The sequence below is a fragment of the Crocodylus siamensis genome, chromosome 11 (assembly GCF_052110815.1).
Source record: "Crocodylus siamensis isolate JL-2025a chromosome 11, ASM5211081v1, whole genome shotgun sequence".
NCBI lineage: Eukaryota > Metazoa > Chordata > Crocodylia > Crocodylidae > Crocodylus > Crocodylus siamensis.
In genome coordinates, this window is record NC_143405.1 from 46,968,625 (window position 1) to 46,989,838 (window position 21,214).

At 53.6% G+C, this 21,214-nt stretch overlaps 1 protein-coding gene across 1 annotated transcript in view; it reads left to right on the forward strand.

The window, feature by feature from the left end:
* Window positions 1–576: 576 nt before the first annotated feature.
* The window catches only part of CELSR3 (cadherin EGF LAG seven-pass G-type receptor 3), a 62,872-nt gene continuing 42,234 nt past the window's right edge, over window positions 577–21,214 (forward strand). Inside the window, exons 1-2 of the mRNA XM_090022771.1 lie at window positions 577–3,708; window positions 20,053–20,685. Of these exons, the coding sequence (XP_089878897.1) occupies window positions 711–3,708; window positions 20,053–20,685 (3,631 nt within the window). The 5' untranslated portion in view covers window positions 577–710. The remainder of the gene's footprint in view (window positions 3,709–20,052; window positions 20,686–21,214) is intronic.

Genomic DNA, 21,214 nt, shown 5'->3' on the forward strand with positions numbered 1-21,214 from the left:
CTCGAGCAGGGTGCGAGGCAGTGAAGGAAAGATGATTCCTTTGCGGGCGTGGCCTGCCCCGACCATTCACTTAAACACGGCTCTGGCCACCCGCTTTCTCCTCGCGGCTCCCGGGGCGGATGCCAGATTTTTTGGTTTTAATTTCGGCTGATAACGAGAGCCGGGACAAGGGTCAGGGTCACGCTGCGGCTGTAGGAGGAGTCACGGTGGCCAAGTGGAAGCATAGAAACTAGGGTCTGGATTAAGAAGTTAGTGACTAAGCGCTGCTGGGAACAGGTGCCAGCGGGGATAGAGGGGGTGTAGCCTCCCTGGAGGTCGTGTGTGTAGGGGATGGGGATGGGGATGGGGAGTGCTGGACCTGCCGGGATGAGGCGGCGGCTGGCGGCGCTCGCCTGAAGTCGAGCAGGAGGCGAGGCAGGGCAGGGGCCCGGCGGCGGCTTCAGCACCGCGGCCAGCTCCCGCCTGCCCGTAGCCAAGATGGCGGCGGCAGCTTCGTGCCGCCTGCGTCGGGCGGGCGGTACCACGGCGCGGGCTGGGCGGGGGGGAGGGCGGAGCGCACCATCAGGGCAGCCGGGAGCCATGTTGGAGCTGCGGGAGGCGGCGCAGCGGCGGGGCAGCGCGGGCCGCGCGCGGGGAGGCGGCCGCGGCAGCAGCACCGGGCGCCGCCGCCCCTAGATGCGGGGCCGGGGCCGGGACCGGGGGGGCGCAGCATGGCTGAGCCGAGCCGGGCGGTGCTGCTGGTGCTGCTGCTCCTGCTGCCGCCGCCGCCGCCTTTGTTCCCGGAGGCCGGGGCCGGGGCTTCAGCACCGGGCGCGGCGCGGACAGCTCCCGGCGCGGCGCGCTCAGCACGCCGCGGGGCGTGGACAGCTCCGGCGCTCCGGGGCGGCGGGGCCGGGGCCGGGGCCGGGGCCCGGACGCGGCGCGCGGCCAACCGGCACCCGCAGTTCCCACACTACAACTACCAGGTGCAGGTGGCCGAGAACCAGCCCCCGGGGACGCCGGTGCTGGCGGCGGCGGCGGCGGACCCGGACGCGGGTGAGGCGGGGCGCTTGGCCTACTCGCTGGCTGCGCTGATGAACAGCCGCTCGCTGGAGCTGTTCCGCATCGACCCGCGCAGCGGGCTCATCGCCACCACGCGGGCGCTGGACCGGGAGAGCATGGCCCTGCACTACCTGCGCGTCACGGCTGTGGACCACGGCATGCCGCGCCTCTCAGCCACCGCCATGGTGGCCGTGGCCGTGGCCGACCGCAACGACCACGACCCCGTGTTCGAGCAGGGCGAGTACCGCGAGACTATCCGGGAGAACGTGGAGGAGGGCTACCCCATCCTGCAGCTGCGGGCCACGGATGCTGACTCGCCGCCCAACGCCAACATCCGTTACTGCTTTGTGGACGAGCGCGCTGCCCATGCTGTCTTCGAGATCGACCCCCGCTCGGGGCTCATCACCACCAGCGGCCCAGTGGACAGGGAGATGATGGAGAAGTACGCGCTGGTGGTGGAGGCCAGCGACCAGGGGAAGGAGCCTGGTCCCCGGTCAGCTACGGTGAAGGTCTACATCACCGTCCTGGATGAGAACGACAATGTCCCACAGTTCAGCGAGAAGCGCTACATTGTCCAGGTGCGAGAGGACGTACGGCCCCACACAGAGATCCTGAGAGTGACAGCCACTGACTTGGACAAGGACAACAATGCGCTGGTCCATTACAACATCATCAGTGGCAATAGCAGGGGCCAGTTCTCCATTGACAGCGTGACCGGGGAAATACAGGTAGTGGCACCTCTGGATTTCGAGGTGGAACGCGAGTATGCCCTGAGGATCCGTGCCCAGGATGCAGGGCGCCCTCCCTTGTCTAATAATACAGGCATGGTCAGCATCCAAGTGGTGGACATTAATGACCATGCCCCAATCTTTGTCAGCACCCCATTTCAAATCTCGGTGCTGGAAAATGCCCCCCTGGGCCATTCTGTGATCCACATCCAGGCAGTGGACGCAGACTATGGGGAGAACTCTCGCCTGGAATACAAACTGACAGGAGTCTCAGCCAATACCCCCTTTGTGGTGAACAGTGCCACCGGATGGATCACAGTGAGTGGCCCGCTGGACCGAGAGTCAGTGGAGCATTACTTTTTTGGGGTGGAGGCTCGGGACCACGGTTCTCCATCCTTATCCACCTCTGCCAGTGTCACCATCACAGTCATGGATGTGAATGACAATCGCCCTGAGTTCACCCAGAAGGAGTATTTCATCCGTCTGAATGAAGATGCCGCGGTGGGGACCAGTGTTCTCAGCGTCACCGCAATCGACCGCGATGTGAACAGTGCCATCAGCTACCAGATAACTGGGGGGAACCCACGCAACCGCTTCTCCATCAGCACTCAGGGCGGTGTGGGACTGATCACCCTCTCTCTGCCCCTGGACTATAAGCAGGACAGGAACTATGTGCTTGCGGTGACTGCCTCCGACCGGACCCTGCATGACATCTGCCATGTCCATATCAACATCACAGATGCCAACACCCATCGGCCAGTGTTCCAGAGTGCCCACTATTCGGTGAGTGTCAATGAGGACCGTCCAGTGGGCAGCACAGTAGTAGTGATCAGTGCTACTGATGATGATGTGGGGGAAAATGCCAGGATCACGTATTACCTAGAGGACAACATTCCTCAGTTTCGCATTGATCCAGACTCGGGGGCCATCACCTTGCAGGCGGAGCTGGACTATGAAGACCAGGTGACCTACACTTTGGCCATCACTGCCAAGGATAATGGCATTCCTCAGAAAGCGGACACCACCTACGTAGAAATCATGGTGAATGATGTAAATGATAATGCCCCCCAGTTTGTCAGTGCTCACTATCAGGGCATTATCTCTGAGGATGCCGTGCCATTCACCAGCGTGCTCCAGATCTCTGCCACTGACCGGGATGCTCACACCAATGGGCGGGTACAATACACCTTCCAGAATGGTGAGGATGGAGATGGGGATTTCACCATAGAGCCCACCTCTGGAATTATCCGCACTGTCCGCAGGCTGGACCGGGAGAGTGTTCCTGTCTATGAGTTGACTGCCTATGCTGTGGACAGGGGGGTGCCTCCTCAGAGAACCCCAGTCCACATACAAGTCACTGTTCAGGATGTGAATGACAATGCTCCTGTTTTCCCAGCTGAAGAATTTGAAGTCTTGGTGAAGGAAAACAGCATTGTAGGCTCTGTGGTGGCCCAGATCACAGCTGTTGACCCAGATGAGGGGCCCAATGCCCAGATTATGTATCAGATTGTGGAAGGCAACATCCCCGAGATCTTCCAGATGGACATCTTTTCTGGGGAGCTCACTGCCTTGATTGACCTGGATTACGAGACAAAGCCTGAGTACATAATTGTGGTCCAGGCCACATCAGCTCCTTTGGTCAGCAGAGCCATGGTCCATATCAAACTCATTGACCAAAATGACAACAGTCCAGTCCTTAAGAACTTCCAGATACTCTTCAATAACTATGTCTCCAACAAGTCCAACACCTTCCCTTCTGGTGTGATAGGGAAGATCCCTGCCTATGATCCAGATGTGTCTGACAGGCTTTTCTACACCTTTGAACGGGGAAATGAACTGCACTTGTTGATTGTAAATCAGTCAAGCGGTGAGCTGAGGCTGAGCCGAAAGCTGGACAACAACCGTCCCTTGGTGGCCTCCATGCTGGTGACTGTGACAGGTATGATGTTTAAACTCTTTCTGTGACTGAGATGGTGGGAATGTTTCCTAGACATGCCTGAGTGGTTCTGGGCTGGGTGCTCCAACATGTATATTGCAGTGCTGCGTTGTTAGTGTTTGGACCATTATTTCATTTAAAATGAGACATGTTTAGGGGCTGTGAGAGCATTCACTTTACTAGAGTACCTTTGTTTGAGCACCAAGGGTGTTGATGACATGCAAAAACAAAGCACTGTTATTCAGCTAGATGATCGGTTTTCCATCTGAATCTGGTGGCTAGGTGTTTTTTTTTTACATACTTTCTAGTCAGCGTGAGTATCTGTGACACTCCAGAGGATACTGGCCTGCAAAGCAAGCTGTTTTCCCTGGTGGCTGAACAGACTGCTTCTGCTAGCTCCTGGGTGCATCTGATACAAGGCTGAATATACTACATCTACTTTGCTTTGAGTCCCTGCTGAGTCAGGGAGCAAGTCCACTGTCTGTGCTGTGCTCCCAGCCCTTGTTGGTTCAGTTTGGGTGTCAAACTCATCCCTTTTAAAATGAACCGGTTCGTGTATTTATAGTCAACATTTTCCTCTTGGTTCTAACTCCCCCCGCTTCTGTTCTCCCGCCTTCCCCAAACAGGGCTTTCATTGACATTCTGACTGTAGAGAGGTGGTGACTGCAGGGCGTTTTGGGGTTAAAGGCTCCAGAGCAGTTTCACAAATGTTGACTTCTGGTTTTGAGTCTGAGTTACTGGAAGTGCAAAAGCTGGGTCTATGAACAATCTCACTAGAGGCGTAGAGGAAGGTGTTAATTGTGCTCCCTACGTTGTCTGTGTGGGCTGTTCTGCGGAGTACATCACACGTTCTACTGACTGTGCCTGTAACCCTGTAATTAGGCCCACTGTACAGGTGAAGATAAGGGCAGACTGAGGCACTCACCCAAGGTCTCACAGGAAACAGAGCCAGGATTTGAACATAGAGCTCCTGAACACTGATGCTTTGCTTTTTACCACCAGAGCATCTTACCTACCTTGTGGAAGGTGTTCTTTGACACTGAGTCCTGATTTGTGCCAAGTAACCCACGTGTGACTTGCTGAATGAGATCTGGGAGGTGCCCATTTGAAGGGGTCACTGACACTTGTGCTGAAGTTCTCCATCTGTACCTAGGGAGGCTTACATTATTCATGCCTTGCCACAGATCCATAGCTGCCATCTAACCCTCCTCCCATCCCCCACCCACTTGCTTAGCTGGGGGGAGCTGGAAAAATAAAGATCTCATTCCCTTCAGAAGATGGAGCATAGGCTTTACGTGGTGATCCGTTTCCGCACTGCCCTGTGGAGCCAGATACAGCTCGTCACTAAATTGGGGTTCTTTAGGGGTTAATTATAACTTCAGGGCAGGGTGATATCACATTGAGGCACACAGGCACACACGCTGATTGCTAGAGATGGGGGAAGCTGGGCTGACCTTTCTCGCTTCTGCCTGAGCGTGTTTATGCAGGCTCTGCCTCGGCACTCACTTAACCCTGCACAAAGGCGGGCGGAAATCATGTCCTGAGGTCTTGCCGTCAACTGCCTTAGAACAAGAAGGCTCTTGAAATTACTGTGCTGTCATTTTCCAGCGGAAATGAGAAGAGAGAAGGCTGAGCTCATGGATGAGAGGAGGAGGGTGGAAAGGAAACAAGGGAACAGAGCCTTAGGGGGTAGAGGGGGGGCAGGAGAGCAAAGCAGGGATGTGCCTTTGTTGGCATTGGTGTTATCTCAGAGGTTAGGCCCAGCTCTGTTAAACTCTCACTTTCTTGTGTCCCTTCCATTTTATTATTCTGAGCTCTACCAGGCACATGGTGCTAGGTAAATGTGTCGGGGAAGCCCCATGGCTGCAGCCTAAATTGACACCAAATTATCACCGTTTTAAAGAAAGGACTCAGAGCACTGGGCAGAAGTGATTGAAACGAGATTAAAATTTCCCTGCCTTCTTTGTTAGCATCCGTTACTTCCCAAAGTGCCTGCAAGGACACCAGATTCATTTTGTGAGCCTATTTGCTCCTGCAGATTCACAGTAATGAAAGCCTGTTTTCACAGTACCCTGAGCTCTTAGCCCATAACTGTCCAAGAACGTTTTGTATATCCAAGAAGCTTCCATTTCTGTTTGTAGGAGTTTGTTTGGTCTCTGGGAAGGCACCAGAGGGCTACAGGCTGGACTGAAAGCTAGAATACAGATAGATACTATTCAGTCGAAGGGCAAGTGCTTTTTCTGTTGCCATCTCTAGTTGGTTGCTTTGCTGCTTGTATTTATTACCTACCACAACCTTCTGTCTGCCAAGGTTCATAATGTGTGAAGTGGAATGGAAGACATAAAGCGGTGTTATTGCACATAGACTGAAATGACAACCCCCCTGACTGACAGCACAAATGACAGAATTGTTTGGATCAGGGAAAGGGAGGGTTTCAGTCAGAGCAGCAGGTTTCAAAGAGAATGTGATCCCTTGGGAGGGGATGGGTAGGTTCTCCTGCAGGCACTTTTATAATCCCTGTGGAAGGCTCTGTCATAGATTTCATAGACATTAGGGCTGGAAGAGACCTCGGAAGATCATTGAGTCCAGCCCCCTGCCCCAGGGGCAGGAAGTCAGCTAGGGTCAAAGGATCCCAGCAAGATAAATGTCCAAATGTTTCTTAAAAGAGTCCAGAGTAAGTGCTTGCACCACCTGTGGAGGGAGTCTATTCCAGGCCTTGGAGGCTCAGACAGTAAAGAAGTTTTCTCCTTATGTCCAACCTAAAATGGTCTTGGAGGAGTTTGTGACCGTTTGACTTTGTCATCCCTTGGGGAGCTCTGGTGACCAGGCATTCCCCCAGATCCTGATGCACACCCCTTATGTACTTATAGGCAGCCACTAAGTCTCCCCTGAGCCTACGCATTTCCATAAGGCCTGTTCTCCTGCCCTGTGATCATGCGGGTGGCTCTCCTTTGGACTATCTCAAGCTTTTCCACATCCTTTTAAAATTGTGGAGCCCAGAATTGGATGCAGTATTCCAGCTGTGGCCTAACCAAGGCTGTGTACAGTGGGAGGATGACATCCTGAGATTTGCTTGAGAAGCATCTATGGTTGCAAGCCAAAGTTTTGCTCACTTTACCAGCTGCAATATTGCATTGGTGGCTCATGTTCATCTTGTGGTCAGTCATGACCCCCAAGTCCCTTTCGACCATAGTGCTAGCAAGCGTCGCGCTGCCAAGCCTATAAACATGATGCAGGCTTTTTTCCCCCCAAGGTGGAGTACCTAGCATTTTTCAGTATTGAATGTCATTAGGTTTTTATCTGCCCATTTTCTGAGCCTGTAAAGGTCAGCCTGGATCAGCAGTCTACCCTCAGGTGTGGACACTTTACCCCAAAGTTTGGAGTCATCAGCGAACTTGGCCAGTCCACTTCTAGCACCAATGTCTACATTGTTAATAAAGATATTAAAAAGTATAGGTCCAAGGATGGAGCTTTGCGGGACACCACTGGTCACTGAGTTCCATGATTATTTAGTCCCATCGACTACTACTCTCTGGGTCTGACCTTGGAGCCAGTTTCCCGCTATCAGACTGTGATGTAGCCGAGGACGCAGTTGGCCAATTTTTCCATGAGGAGATCACGGGACAGCAGATCAAAGGCTTTTTTAAAGTCCAGATATATGATGTCAATCTCTTCTCCCTTGTTACCTGGTCATAGAAGGCGATGAGATTGGTCAGGCGAGACCTACCTGTAACAAACCTGTGCTGGCTATCCCTCAGGATGTTGCCATCTGCCGGTTTGTCAAGGATGGTCTCTCTGATAATTTTTTTCAAGATCTTCCCAGGGATAGAGGTCAGCCTGATAGGCCTGTAGTTCCCTATACCTACTTTCCTCCCTTTCTTGAAGATAAGGCACCACATTGGTGCTTTTTCCAATCTTTGAACACTTTGCTTGAGCTCCACGAATTCTCGAAGATCCGTGCCAGTGGCTGAGCTATGATGCCTGCCAACTTCTTAAGTACCCTGGGGTGCAAAATGTCCGGACCAGCTGACTTGAAGGTGTCCAGCTTCCCAAGCTGTTCATTTACATGGCCTACAGCAATGTAGGGTATAAATTCACCCTCACCCTGGCCATCCCACAGCATGTTAAGCAGGGCGGTCCCTTTGGGGCTGGTGAAAAACCTATGCAAAATACCCATTAAGCAGGTGGACTTTTTCCTGGGTGTCGGTTGTCAGTTGTCTCATTTGGTTTAGCAGGGGTCCAATGTTACCCTTGTTTTTCTTCCGACTCCCCACATATTTAAAAAAGGGCTTTTTATTGTCCTTGATACGTGTAGCCAGTTGTAATCCGATTGCAGCCTTGGCTTTCCTGGTTCGCTCCCTACAGGACCTTTGGAATGATTCCAGACTTCCATCCCTTGTAGGTCTCTCTTTTTAGATGCAGGAGGTCCACTAGTTTCCTGCACAGCCAAGGGGGATGCTGTGCCCTTTTGCTGCCTTTCCTCCAAGATGGGATGGGCATCACTTGTGCTTTCAGGATTACTCCCTTGAGGAGCAACCACTCATCCTGAACTCCCCTCCCTGTCAAGCCATGGTCCCTTAGGGCCTTGCCAACAAGCCTCCTGAGCTTGTCAAAGTCAGCTTTCCTGACTGTCAAACATGCCCAATACCCAAAGAGGCTGGATGCATTTTTCTACAGAGCCAGTCAGTATTGGCCTCATCTGTAGATGAAACCCGCTCTGTGTGCTTGGGTCTAAGTATCTGTTCATGGCTGCTGTTGAGACAGGGTGCTGAATTAGATGAGCCATTGGTCTAAACTAGTAGGGCAGCTCCCTTCAGCAAGGAGCGTGGTGGTAGCTGGCATTTCACATGGGACTTCCTTCATCTCAGCAGTGCTTGAGGTCTTTCACAGTGGGTACAGGTGCCCAGGACTGTCCACTTCTTGGAATATGGCAAGGGCACATGGGTTGTAACTTGTGAGTCCTACTGTAGCTATTGTGGCTTGTGTTCTCTGCACCAGTGACTTGCTTCTACCACATGGCAGGAGCCCAAGATTTTGTAGTAGTCAACCAGGCTGGTGGTATTTTCAGGCTGGTCTGTTGCAATGCACTTCATTTAGGGCTGCTTCTGGAGCCCATCATGAAAAACCAGCTGAGTGTTTAGCTACTTGCAGCATTAGAGGGAGGGCTCACAATGAGCATTTAATAATTGTGTTCAGGTCTCTGAACTAGCTGCCCTTTTGCTTTGGTTTCATGGTCACGGTTTCATGTTGTTCATCATGTGCTGGACCTGAAAGGGCTAGGGCACAGTTATCCAAGGCAGTTTTCATTGTGTATCCCAGCCTAGCAGCTGAAATCACCTGGGATGAATTTGTTATTGGACCCTATGTTTAAACACTTTGAGTCAAATCTCTCCTCTGTAGCAAGCAAAGTTCCTCCAGGGCTTATTTCCTTCTCCATTAAAGTTTTCTTATGCGGGGTCCCACCTTTGGTATTTAAGTCCGTTAGAGACTAGTGGCTGGTGAGCGCAATGCAGAACTTGTGTATTTAGCTTAGCTGCTCACTACCAGTTTTGTAGCATCTTTGGAAGTGGTATTTTAATCTCTGCATTTCAAGTTGTCAAGGTTAGAGGCATAGTGATTAAATTCATGACAATACACTATAAAAGTCCACTTTGACCAGATTTGCAATGATCCCTGAAATGATCATCAGCAATTTAGAAAGAGCTGCAGCTAATACCTTATGGAAAATGGTGAGTAACATTCATCTAAAAAAAAGTCTCTTACTTTTTCTTTTTTTTTTAAATTCTGAAGATAGTTCCACAAAACATCATTGTAGGAGTTTCTCCTGCTCCTTATTCCCACTCTTTAAAGTCATCCTTTTCTACTTCTGAGGTTGTAATCATCTCTTTGGCAACTAATTGTGATGCCAAAAGAATGATTATGACATAGAATAGGGAGATAAACATCAGTGGTTACTGATTTCCCTAAAAACTAAAATCCTGGAGGAAATGTAGAAAAGCTTATTTTTAGGTGACTTTTTTCTGAATGAAATGTTTTCTATGAGGCATTTGTTTGTGGGTCCCTGCCTGGAGGGCTAGGTAAGGTAATGGAAAAGTAGGTGTGTTGCAGCCTTGGTACGTACAGACTATTTCAACATTGGCTTTGCTCCGGGCACCAGGAGAGAAGGTAAGATGCTGTTTGGGAGTGAGTGACTACCCAGATATTTAAGCTTGAATGTTCAGCACATAATGGCATCTGACTACAAGCTGTTCCCTGCCTGCTGCTTCCACAGGTAGCAGTGGTTGTGATGTGGGCATAATCATCTCATAACATTGTGTCTAAGGATGGAGGGATCAAGTACAGAGATCTTAAATGGAATTGGAGTGGGGCGGTGCTTCGTTTTTTGCTGGCTCTGCCTTAACTCCTGTCTTTAGTTTTGTGCCTGAATATATTTTGCTTGATATAACTCATTTAAACTGGCAACTTTCACTGAATTCAAGGAAACAATGTAGAGCTATAGTAGCCAAGGGCCTGCCCCAGGGTAACTGGTACCCTGAACATACTGGAGGGAAACCAACAGAGTGTCTCTGTCCTCACACTCAACAAGAGGTCACCTTACTGACAGTCTTTTAACCTGGGCCTACAGTTCTGAGAGTAGCCAGCAACCATGGCAATTGGGTACGTTTTGTGAGACTAAGACCGTGATTACTGGAGCTGGCGGTTGTGGATTTGGGAAGAGGAACTCTGCTTGCAAAGAGCACTGGGACAAATCCCATCCTCAAGGCAAGAGAACAAGGATCTGGTTAAACAGTAAAAATCTATGGAAGAACTGCATGAGACAGCCCAGTGTGATGAAGCTGAGGGATAAGTGATATGTTGCTCCTCACCCTTCCCTGCTGGCTGGGGCAGGGAGTGGAGTAATGCCTTTCTTGCTTTTGATGCCGCATGGTGCTGGTTGCTGTGTACTGTGGGGCTAACTCAGACCTCTGCAACCAGGCTGAATCTGCTTCACCTGCCACAGTACCATTAAAAAACAAGGACAGCCAGGGATGTACTAGAGCTCTTCTCTAAGCTGTCCCATGCTCCATGTGAAATACAAGCGTGTCCTCTCCCTCACTGTGGTTTCCGTGATATATGCTGTCACTCCAGGGCATTTCCATGAGCTCCTGTTCATATGGACAGGTGTAGTTTTTCACTTCTCATTCCCTGGGTGCGTGGTAGAAGTGTACTTCCTTACTCCCCTGCCTACATCTATTGGAAAGCTTTCCTTGGCTCTCCTAACTGGCTGGGCTAGGAGATGATTGGGGATGTCCCCTCAGAGATTGTTTATGCCCTCCTCTGCTATTTCCTAGCCAGATCAGATCATGGTGTGCTGCATGTGGAAGAAGGGTTAACTCCCACTCCCCCTGGCCCCGTCATGCTTGCCCACAATCATATCTGTTTGCTGGCAGCCTCAGCAAGGAGCCTTGAGTCAGGGATTGCAGTGTGGCATGCCAAGGAGAAGACCAACTTTCACTAGCAATAAGGAGATGGACCGGTCTTGGCTGGTGGATCTGGTCAGGGTTGAGCTAGCGTATCTTTCTTGTCTTTAGAGAGATGAGGAAGGGGTATGAAGACAAAGAAATTTACCATAAATAAAGGCAGGTTTTGTCTGTGACTCCCAGCATGGATGGACCCAGCTGTGTTATTATGGGGTTTCTGGCCAGAGGAGAGGGGACACTGGTGCCTACATGTTCATGAAAGCTCTGTGCTTCTGGGCTCTGAGCAGCAAACCCAAGGGGGTACGCATGTGCAGTGGGAGCCCTGGGATGGGCAGTTTCACAGCTGGAGGAAATTAAGAGGCCCCAGGGTGACTGGAGAGAAGATGAAGATCCTGGAGTGCCACAGCTAGCACCAGCTGTGTAGGGTTGACAGCTGCTCTGAAGGTGTTTTGCAGAATGTGGCTGTGAGTTTGGCCTCAATTCTCAGGCCATTAACTCTGGCACAGCCTCAGAGACCTTGCAGCCTCTCTTCACTTGCAAAGTTACCAGGAGCCGGTCCTTCCTGATGCCACATTGAGCACCTCATGGACTGAGGCAAGGCCAGGCTGCTCAGTGAATGAAAGAGGACCCATCCTGCTCCCAAAGTGAAGGCTAATCACTCTCACCATGTCTGACACAAGAATGAGGGATGCAGCTGGAAAGAGGGGTGTGCAGCTGACAACCCATCCCTCTCAGGCCACAGAGATGGGCATCTCTTTAGGGAAAAGGGAGCTCGTGGCAGAGCCCTTTCCAGCTGCATAGCTGGAGCTCTCCTGGGAACAGGTGCTGTGTGGGGTTACTGGGGGCTTTCTGTATGGTTGGTGCAGGAGTGAGGGGCTGTGAGCTGCTCCTTCCCTGTCAGTAGCTGCACCCTTCTCTAGCTGTGTAACTGTAGACATCTATTAAATGCCCAAGAAACAAGCCTTGTCTTCCTCAGTCCCCACTGCCAAACCTGGGGTGCCCGGGGTGCGAACCTCCCTGCTTCCCACCCCTTCCCCTGTAGGTATGTTTCCCGAACACCCCGCTGAGCAAGCATGAATATTCACCAGCCACTGGCCCTCCAGCCCTCCGCTTGCTGGTGGGGCCTGGATTTAATCAGCGTGGCGGAGGATTCTGTGATTAAAACTGCTCCCAGGGGGGTAAGTGGCTCCTGTCAGCTTTGGGCTTCCTTTGTTTTATTTCAAGGGTCATTCTCTTAACCATCTGCTTCCTCTTCGTGCGGAGCAGAGGCAGAGGCTTGGCCAAGGCAGCATGGTGAGGTGCTCATTGCTTGCACCCTGGAGCTTGACGAGCAGGTGGCCTGGGGGCAGTGGGGAGAGCGCCCTTTGTGACCTGGACTGAGGGGTCAGGTGTAGGCAGCTGCTTGAGGTAGAGTGAACTTGGCAGCCCTGGCAGCAGACGGAGCCTATAGCACCAGCACAACACAGCACTCCTTGAGGAGACTGGAGGAGGAGAGGAAAGGGCTCCTCCAGAGTCTGGCTCTGGGCCACATTCTGTCATGGGCCAGTGGCCTTTTGAGCTGCCCTCTTGGTGCCGAGGTGGTGGGGGAGCAGTTCACATGCTTGGCTCCAGGGGAGGGGTCCAGTGCTGACATATCTGAGATGCCAGGCAGGCTGCTTGTCCTCCCAGGTCTCCATCCCAACAGGACAGAAGAGGCCAGGACTGCCCTGCTCAGAGTGTGACAATGGCTGTGGCTGTTACTCGCGTAACCCTAGGAGCACGTGGGCCATGTCAAACCGGGCCCATTGTGTTGAACAGATGGCTCAGAGCAGCTGCTGGGCCCCAGCTGTGGCATGGGGGGTGGAATTCCCTCCTTCCTTGCAGTTCCCTCACCCGGCTGGGGCTGATCGATCCATGGCATTGAAGAGGCAACAGTCACCACACTCACTAGTGCTGCATGGCCGCTTTGTCCTTCCTGGAGTGTACTGCTCCCGGAGGATGGGGCTGGGGAAAGTATAGGGGTGGTGAGGGGCAGGGAGGGGAAGCTCTTTGCTTGTCCGACAGGATGGGGGCAGCTTGGGTTGGCAGGGGCAAGAGTTGCTTGCTTCTCTTCTGTGCTGTTGTGGTGACTTCTGCATTTCCTTTCCCCTCCCTTCCCTAGAGCTCAGGGCTTTTTTTTTTTTTAATTAAATTTTTCATGTTCCAAGCCAAATCAGCCAAAACAAATCCAAATCCGTGAGTCAGTCCAGAACCATAAGTGACCATACAACTGGCAAACTTCCTCCACCCCCACCAGGGGCTTCAGATATTTCCAAAGACTTTTGTCAGGCATCCTGCATGCTGGCTCAAGCTTGGAGGCTTGGGATTTGGGTGCCCCCAAGTTTTGCCTGCCCTGAGCCATATGGCCACAGGAACAAGCTAGGGAGGAGTCTCCCATTTCCATAAAATGGGCTTTAAGCCCTAACACCTCAGTGGGTACTAAACCACGCCAGAAGAACAGTTATTCCTGGTGGGGTTTAAGGAAAACTGCCTTCGTGGACCTAGATACATGGTATTTCCCCAGGGCCAGGGCGATGGGAAGGAGGGGATGTCTGCGGTCCAGCCAATGCAGGAGAGCTCCTTCCCGTTATGTAAAAATGGCCTCCCTAGCACAGCAAGTGCTAATTGTACTTTCCAGGCTCAATGTAGGCAGGGCAGAAGCCAAATGCAGACTCCCCTGCTGCCCCCTCCCCCAGCCCAGACTGCAGGCTTCCTGCTCCTGAGAGGCTCTGCTGCCAGCGGCCTCCTGCCCAGCCCAGCCCAGCACCAGGCTAGCCAAGGCCTAATAGCATCCATCAGTCAGGCAAATGCCTCTTCTCCTATTGATTGGCGTTAAACGCCCGGGAACACAGTGGAGGGAGCTCCCCTGTGTCTCTGCTGAGCCTGGACTGAACTGTGTGCCTGCGCTGAGGCGAGGGGGGGCAGGGATGATGCATAGACCACATGCCATTTCTGCAAAGAAAAATGCAGGAAACAGCAGAGGAGAGTGGGGCTGCTGTGCAGGGCCCCATCCCCTTCCCTTCCCTCTCCTGTGCTCTGCTCACAGTGCTGTCGAAGCCACGATCCCCAGAGAACTGACAGAATGGGGGGAGACACAACGGCCGCATGTGCAAGCGGCCCCTGAAACTGGTTCAGAAACCACATAACATTTAATGTCTCCCTCCTTACCAGCACACAGCACCGGCAGGGCACGGACGTGAGGGCCTCATCTCAGTGCTTGTATAGAGTGCCCTTGCCTCTGTAAAAGACAGTGTGAGGCAGGCATCACTTCAGCTTTTAAGGCCTAGTATGAGAGCACTCGCCCACTGTAGTGTACCTGACCAGGAGGAGATGTGATGCAGGTCTGTACAGGCAGTCACAGTGTTTTGTGACACAAGGTCTGGCCTGTCCCTTAGGCATCAAAAGTGGCTGCATTTTCAAGGTGGTCAGGTAAGTCTTCCTTCCTCAAGGAGAGGCAGCAGCAGCGAAAACTTCCCAGCTACCCTTGTCCAGTCAGAGTCTGTGTGGTGGGGTCTAGTTGGTACTTCATCTCACTGATGAGCCTCTGACCCTGGAGCCCAACTGGTGCCCGGAGCTGTGGAGTTTGGTGGCCTTGTGTAAGAGCAGCCCTATGAGTGGGACAGTGCTGCATCCCTGTCCTCTTGGTGGGCTCTAGGTACCAACAGGTGGGAGAAGCCCAGACATTCAGGATACCCAAATGTTGGAGCCCCAATATTGAGTCACTTCCCTCCCTGAGACCCATGCAGGTTCTCAGCCCCTGGCATGCCGTAGGTATTGGATCTCTCCACTTCCCCGATCCTCTCTTCCTCAGAGCCAGGAGGGGTTACCGGCAGAACTGGGATGAGATTTCCTGCTTTGCTTCCCCGTACAGCTGCTGACTTTGATTTAAAGAGGAAAGAGAAAGCCAACCTCCTGTCAGGAGATTAGCTCCTGGGTGCCAGCGCTGGCACCCCTGCTTTGCCTCCCCTTTGAATCTTATCTCCAGAGCTGCAGCTCTGATGTCTGTGGCTGAGGCTTGCTCTGGAATTTTCAGGGTTGCTGAAAAGCTTTCACCTTTTAAAAGTGGGGGAAAAAGGAGGGGGGAGGGGGGAGCATTTCAATCTTTAAATCCTTCCAAGCTCTGGACTTCAAACAGGGCTGTGGAAATCAAAAGGTTGGTGTCCCCGAGCCACAGCCTAGGGGAGAGAACAATGATTCCACATGAGGCTGGCAGCTCAGCTCAATCGCTGCATGCAGGGGGTGTGGAGGGGTGCCGCCACAGTCCTTAAAGATACTGGCCCTTCATCTCAGACCCGCTTCCAGCCAGGCCCTGGGAAGGGCTGCAGCTTGCAGCACTGCCTATAGACCTGCAGCCTGGCCACAGGGGAGGCCGCTTGTGCCTTGTGATCCACAGTGAGGAAGATGATTGGGCAGGGATCCAACCGACTCCTCCAAACTCGCTTCACCTGTGGCCTTGGCCAGGCCTGTGGGAGCTGTCTGGCAGTGAAAGGCAGAAGGATGGAGCCTTTTGGTGCCTGATGGTGGCAAGGCTTACTTGTGGCATGCAGCACTTCAAAGTTCAGGTGACATCAGTGCTGTAGGAGATGGTGGATGCAGTTCTCTCCTGTTTGCAGGGTCATCAGTGCAGGAGCAGAGTGTGGCACTGATGAGATCCTCTCTCTGCCCTGTCCCTGGCTGAGCTACAGAGCTGCCTGCCACTGCCTTCCCCTTTACAAGGCCCTGGTGTGAGGAGCATGGGGGCTGTGAAATGCATTGGGACACAGAGCTGCTCTTTGGAGCAGAGCAGTCACAGGCTGTTGGGAAGGAGACACAGAGACTACAAACACATTTCCAGCTTACACCCATAATTAACTCGGTTCTCCCGTTGGCAGTGGCTTAAGGCATCCTAGCTTGGTGCAGAGGCAGTGTCACGCTCCTGGTGCGCTGTCCTGCTGACAGCTGCCACGTTGACTGCATGTTCCAACGTGCTTTGTTGGAGTGGCAAGGAGCAGCCGGTGTGGGTTATAAATAGGCAGAGTGACTGGGAACTCGTCTTTCACTTCTCTAGCTGCAGGAAAGACAGTATGAAAGGTGTGCACGTAATGATGCTGAGAGAGCAGATGTATGGGCCGAAGTGGAGCAGTCCGACTTCTTATTCTCTAGAATCCCCTTTGTGGGGGAGAGACCGTGTATCACTATCACGCTGTGCTGGGGCTCCTGCTGTCACAGGCAGAGCCAGTGTGTGTGGGGCACAGAGGACAAGGCTAGGCAGTGAAAGGGCTGCGCCTGCTCTTCTGACTCATCCATGGCTCTGGAGGGAGTTGGGTACCTTGCAAGCCTACAGAAAAGCAAAAGGGCCCTGTGTCTTCAGTGGAGTAGTTGCATAAGATTAAGTGACCGTGTGGAGGCTTTCTGACTGTGTTGTGAGGGGAGGATGTTGCAGTGGGGCACAAAGCAATCACACCGTGGATGGCAGTATCTCCTTAGGGCTCCCCACAAAGAACACAGTGGGCCCAGCACCCAGGCCAACAGGATGCTGGGAGCGAAGTGTTGGTGCATTGTGAGGTTGCAAGGCCTGGCAGGGGTTGTGGCCTGTTCATGCGAGCTCATAGTTCCAAGAGGAGGTCAGTCCCTGGCATGTTCTCTGTCTCCTCTGAGTGCAGCTGGCAGGTTGATGTGCGTCTTGCTGCTGGTGTGAGTTATGAGGGGGATGAGGTTCCAGTAGGACCCTGCACTCACCAGGTTCACTTCTGGAATGGAGACTTGTCCCCTTTGCAGAGCATGATGTCCATAAGTGTCCTGAGGGACCTGCAGACCCAGTCAGTCTCTGAGCATTGCACTGTGAGTGGCCAGTGCTCATTTCTGTCCCTCTTGAACCCAAGTGCCCTCCTGGGGGCTGCAGTAGGTCCTGGCTGGAGGAAATGGAGAATCCCCCAAGCTCCCTGGTGTGGCACAGGGAGTAGGAAGGGGGCTGGGGGAGCTCCCCCAGGCTGTGTGACTTGTCTGCTTCATGGTGGCAAAAGGTGTCATAAAGCTGCTCAATTATCTCTGCTTCCCCTGCACAGACTAATGTGCTCTTTGAACCCTGAGCACTGTCAGAAATCTGAGCTCCCCCCTCCCCACGTACCTGTTCTGAGTCCTGACCCCCAAGATGGCCCTTGGCATGAGTAATGTGAGCTATAGCCGAGAATGAAAATGCCTTGTACCCCCACGAGGGAGACCGGAGAGGGCGCTTTTCCCTGTCAGACACTTGACCCAGGGGTTGTGCAGTCCCCTTTCCTTCTCGGGGCAAGGCTCTTCCCCGTGGTGCTTGGCAGATGGTTGCACTGAAGTGGGAAAGGAGGGGCTGGAAGGAAGGACTGTGGCTACAGGTCTTTCCTGGGAATCAGATCTGTCTTTTCCCAGCACCCTTCCAGTGCTGGCATATTCAAAAGGCCTTGATGCTTCAGGCAGGGCTGTGTGAGATTTGTTTCAGGTGGGAGCCACCTTCCCCAGCTGCACCCTTTCTGCACCCCTGAACACGGGGGTTAGGGGGAGCATTGACCTATGTGGTATTGGCCTCAGAGCCAGGTTTCTGAGGAAAGCATCCTTTTTGGTCCCAAGTTTTCCAGGCTTTGTGATAGACTGAGCTCATGTCGCAGCTCAGCAGTGGAGCCACCGACCGGAAGGGCACACAGGTTCAGAACAGCCCTGCGGAGGCGGGTAGGGAAAGCGACAGGCTGCTCCCGGGTGACTGCCTGTCAGGCCTGCAGACACGTTGTCCTGTTAGCAGGGCTTCTCATGGCTGCGATGAAGTGTTTCTGCAGCATCCTCAGTTCCCTCAATGCCTTGCTTGGCATCACTAGTGCTTGCTCCTTGCTGTGAGGACCCTACAGTGCAGGAGAGGAGGAGCCTGTGCATGGGCAGGAAGGGCAGGGGAGTGGGATTACTCGTGAAGAGAAGGGGCCAGTGCATAACTGGGGTTGGTCAGGAGTGTGGCTGGAAGCAGGGAAGAATGCAGGAAGTGCAACAGGGCAATGGATACCTTTGACACTTCCCCGGATGGGACATGGGGCAGTTTCCCAGCAAAGCCTGTGGCTCGGCCCCATGTGCGCAGAACTGGAGCAGATTAGAAGTAGTCACCAGCAAAACTCCAATCCTCTTCAAGGAACATCTGGTGCCCTAGAGCCAGTGAGGCTTGAAGCTGGACAGGAGAATCCGAGGGACAGCAAATCTTGGCCTGGGCATTCGCTGGGCTGAAAGAGCTTGGAGCGCGTTGGCTGGACTCAGGCCTTAGCTTTGCTGCCCTGTTACCCTGCAGGTAGCTGCATTTCCCCTGTGGCCAAGCGTAGCAACGTGGGCTGATCTCTCTGCATCTTGTCTGCATGGCCGTCACTGGAGCGTTTGTGTTTTCAGCACCCCCACCGCCCACTGCTTGTGTAGTATTGCTATGTAGTATGGCTGTTCCACCCCAGAGCCAGTTGCCTTTGGATAGCATGGGGGGAGCCTATGTACTGAGCTCTGTGGCATGTTAGTGGCTGTGCAAGTCACTGTGGGATTCAGCTGATTCTCCAGGTCTCAGATGCAGGAGCCAGCCTGTGCCCTTGTGTTCACTGCCCAGGGCAGAATCCTGCTGCAGGGAGGACAGGGTTCGGGGTCCTGGCAGCCGGAGCTATGCTCTCTCCCTAACATCCCTTGAAGGGAGTCCTGCTTAAACCATGCCTTCATCCTCAGGTGACCCTGAGGACCTGAGGTCTGGGGGAGGCACTCTGTATTGCCATGCTGGAGCAGGATGGGGCTGTGGGAGTGTGATAAGAGGGGAAGCTCTGGACCAGCTACTGGCAGCCTGGGTATGGGGGAGTGGGCAGTTGGCTGGGCATGCACATTGCGTGCCTGTGACTGTGCTCTCAGACTGCAGGTTCTGGGGGGTGGAGACAAATAGGATGGCGGGGGTGGCAGACCGGGACTTGTTCTTTAGAAAGAGTGAGATAAAAGAGAATAAAACAAGCGGAAGGAGTATCGGAAGGAAGAGCGGAGCGAGATGAGAGCAGATGGTGTGAAGGGAGGAAGCAGCGAACCAGGCAGCAAGTCTTAGAGACCCCGGAAAGAGGAAGGAAAGGCAGAAAGGACAAACTGTCACAGCATCCACAGGCCAAGCACCCAGACCAGGGGCAGGCAATTATTTCGGGTGGAGGGCCACTTCCTGAGTTTTGGCAAGCCATCAAGGGCCACGTGACAGGCAGCCAGGGGCAGATAAATATTAATTTTCTAAATTTTTTTAGGGGCCCCGCGGGCCGGATAAAATGGCCTGGCAGCCCACACCTGGCCCCTGGGCTGCATTTCGCCCACCCCTGGCCCAGACCCTTCCCGCTGCCCCGAGAACTCAAGACCCCCCAGGCTGGCACCTTATTCAGTATATTACCTTTGCCTAGGCAGCCCGGTGTCTGTGCCCACCTCCAGCTGTCAATCTTGCCTCCCCCTCCCTGAGCACCCAGTCTGCTCCCACACATGCCAAGACATTGTATTTAAGGGGCAGCATTCAGCACATTTACTAAGAGGTCAGGTTATGGATTCATACAGGACGGTTTGGATGGAGCCGATCCAGCCTCAGGCAGGGGCTTGGACTAGGTGACCTCTCTCTGGAAGTCCCTTCCAGCCCAACATCTCTATGATTTCTGTGATTTACGTCTGTAATAGGGTGTCACCAAGCCAGTCACATTCTCCACTGCTTAGTGTAGCAGAAACTGCTGTCCAGCCTCTGCTCTGCGCACTGGGAATTGGGTTCCTGTAGGGCATAGGCCAAGGCAGGGGTGGGAGATCGGGCACTGCGGTTGCTACTGGAGCTCCATCAGGGGCTCTGTGCCTATCAAGCAGCAGTGATGCTCTAATGCTTCCCTGCTCCCTTCTGCAGATGGGATCCACAGTGTGACGGCCCAGTGCGTCCTGCGCGTCATCATCATCACAGAGGACATGCTGGCCAACAGCATCACAGTGCGCCTGGAGAACATGTGGCAGGAGCGCTTCCTGTCCCCACTGCTCACCAGCTTCCTGGAGGGGGTGGCCACCGTGCTCGCTACACCCAAGGAGGACGTCTTCATCTTCAACATCCAGAATGACACGGACGTGGGGGGCGCCGTGCTCAACGTCAGCTTCTCGGCGCTGGCGCCCCGTGGCCGGCACTTCTTCAGCTCTGAGGAGCTGCAGGAGCAGCTGTACATGAAGCGCATGGCACTGACAGCGGCCTCCATGCTGGAGGTGCTGCCCTTTGATGACAATGTCTGCCTGCGGGAGCCCTGCCAGAACTACATGAAGTGCATCTCCGTGCTCAAGTTTGATAGCTCGGCCCCCTTCATTGCCTCCCCATCCACCCTCTTCCGGCCCATCCACCCCATCACAGGCCTGCGCTGCCGCTGCCCCCAGGGCTTTACCGGAGACTACTGTGAAACCGAGATCAACCTGTGCTACTCCAACCCCTGCCGCAACGGTGGTGTCTGCACCCGCAAGGAGGGCGGCTACACCTGCATCTGCCGCCAGCACTTCACAGGTGAGGGCTGGTGCCCAGCAGGCAGGATTGGCTCCTGTGGGTGCCCGTGCTACGTGGTCAGGCCTGGTGGTGGGTGGGGAAAGAGCTGGGGAAAGGGATCTCTGTTTTCCTGGGATAAATAGGCTATCGGGTCTGTGCTGTTACCTTTCCAGCAATAGCAGGGCCAGTTGGTTGCCTGTAAAGGAGCCAGAATTGGAGGGAAAGCAGGGCATGGGGGCAGGGTACCTTCGTTAGACCATCAAGGCAGCACTTCAGACTCCCACTGGAAACAGCTCCAGACCACAGACTGGCTGGATTGGGGTAAATCTTAGTCCCTCCTGAAACTGACCTGCCAGACCCTATCTGCCCTGCCCAGGCTGGCAGGAGCCCCAGACCCTCTCCATGCTGTTCTGGGACAGCTTCAGCCCCATGGAGACCCAGTGGGATAGCTCAGTACTGGTGCCAGGCCAGCCTGTGGGGAGGGTGTGGGGACCAAGCCGTCTCTGACTACAGGTGTCTTGCTCCCATGCTGGGCAGAGCCTGGTGCTGG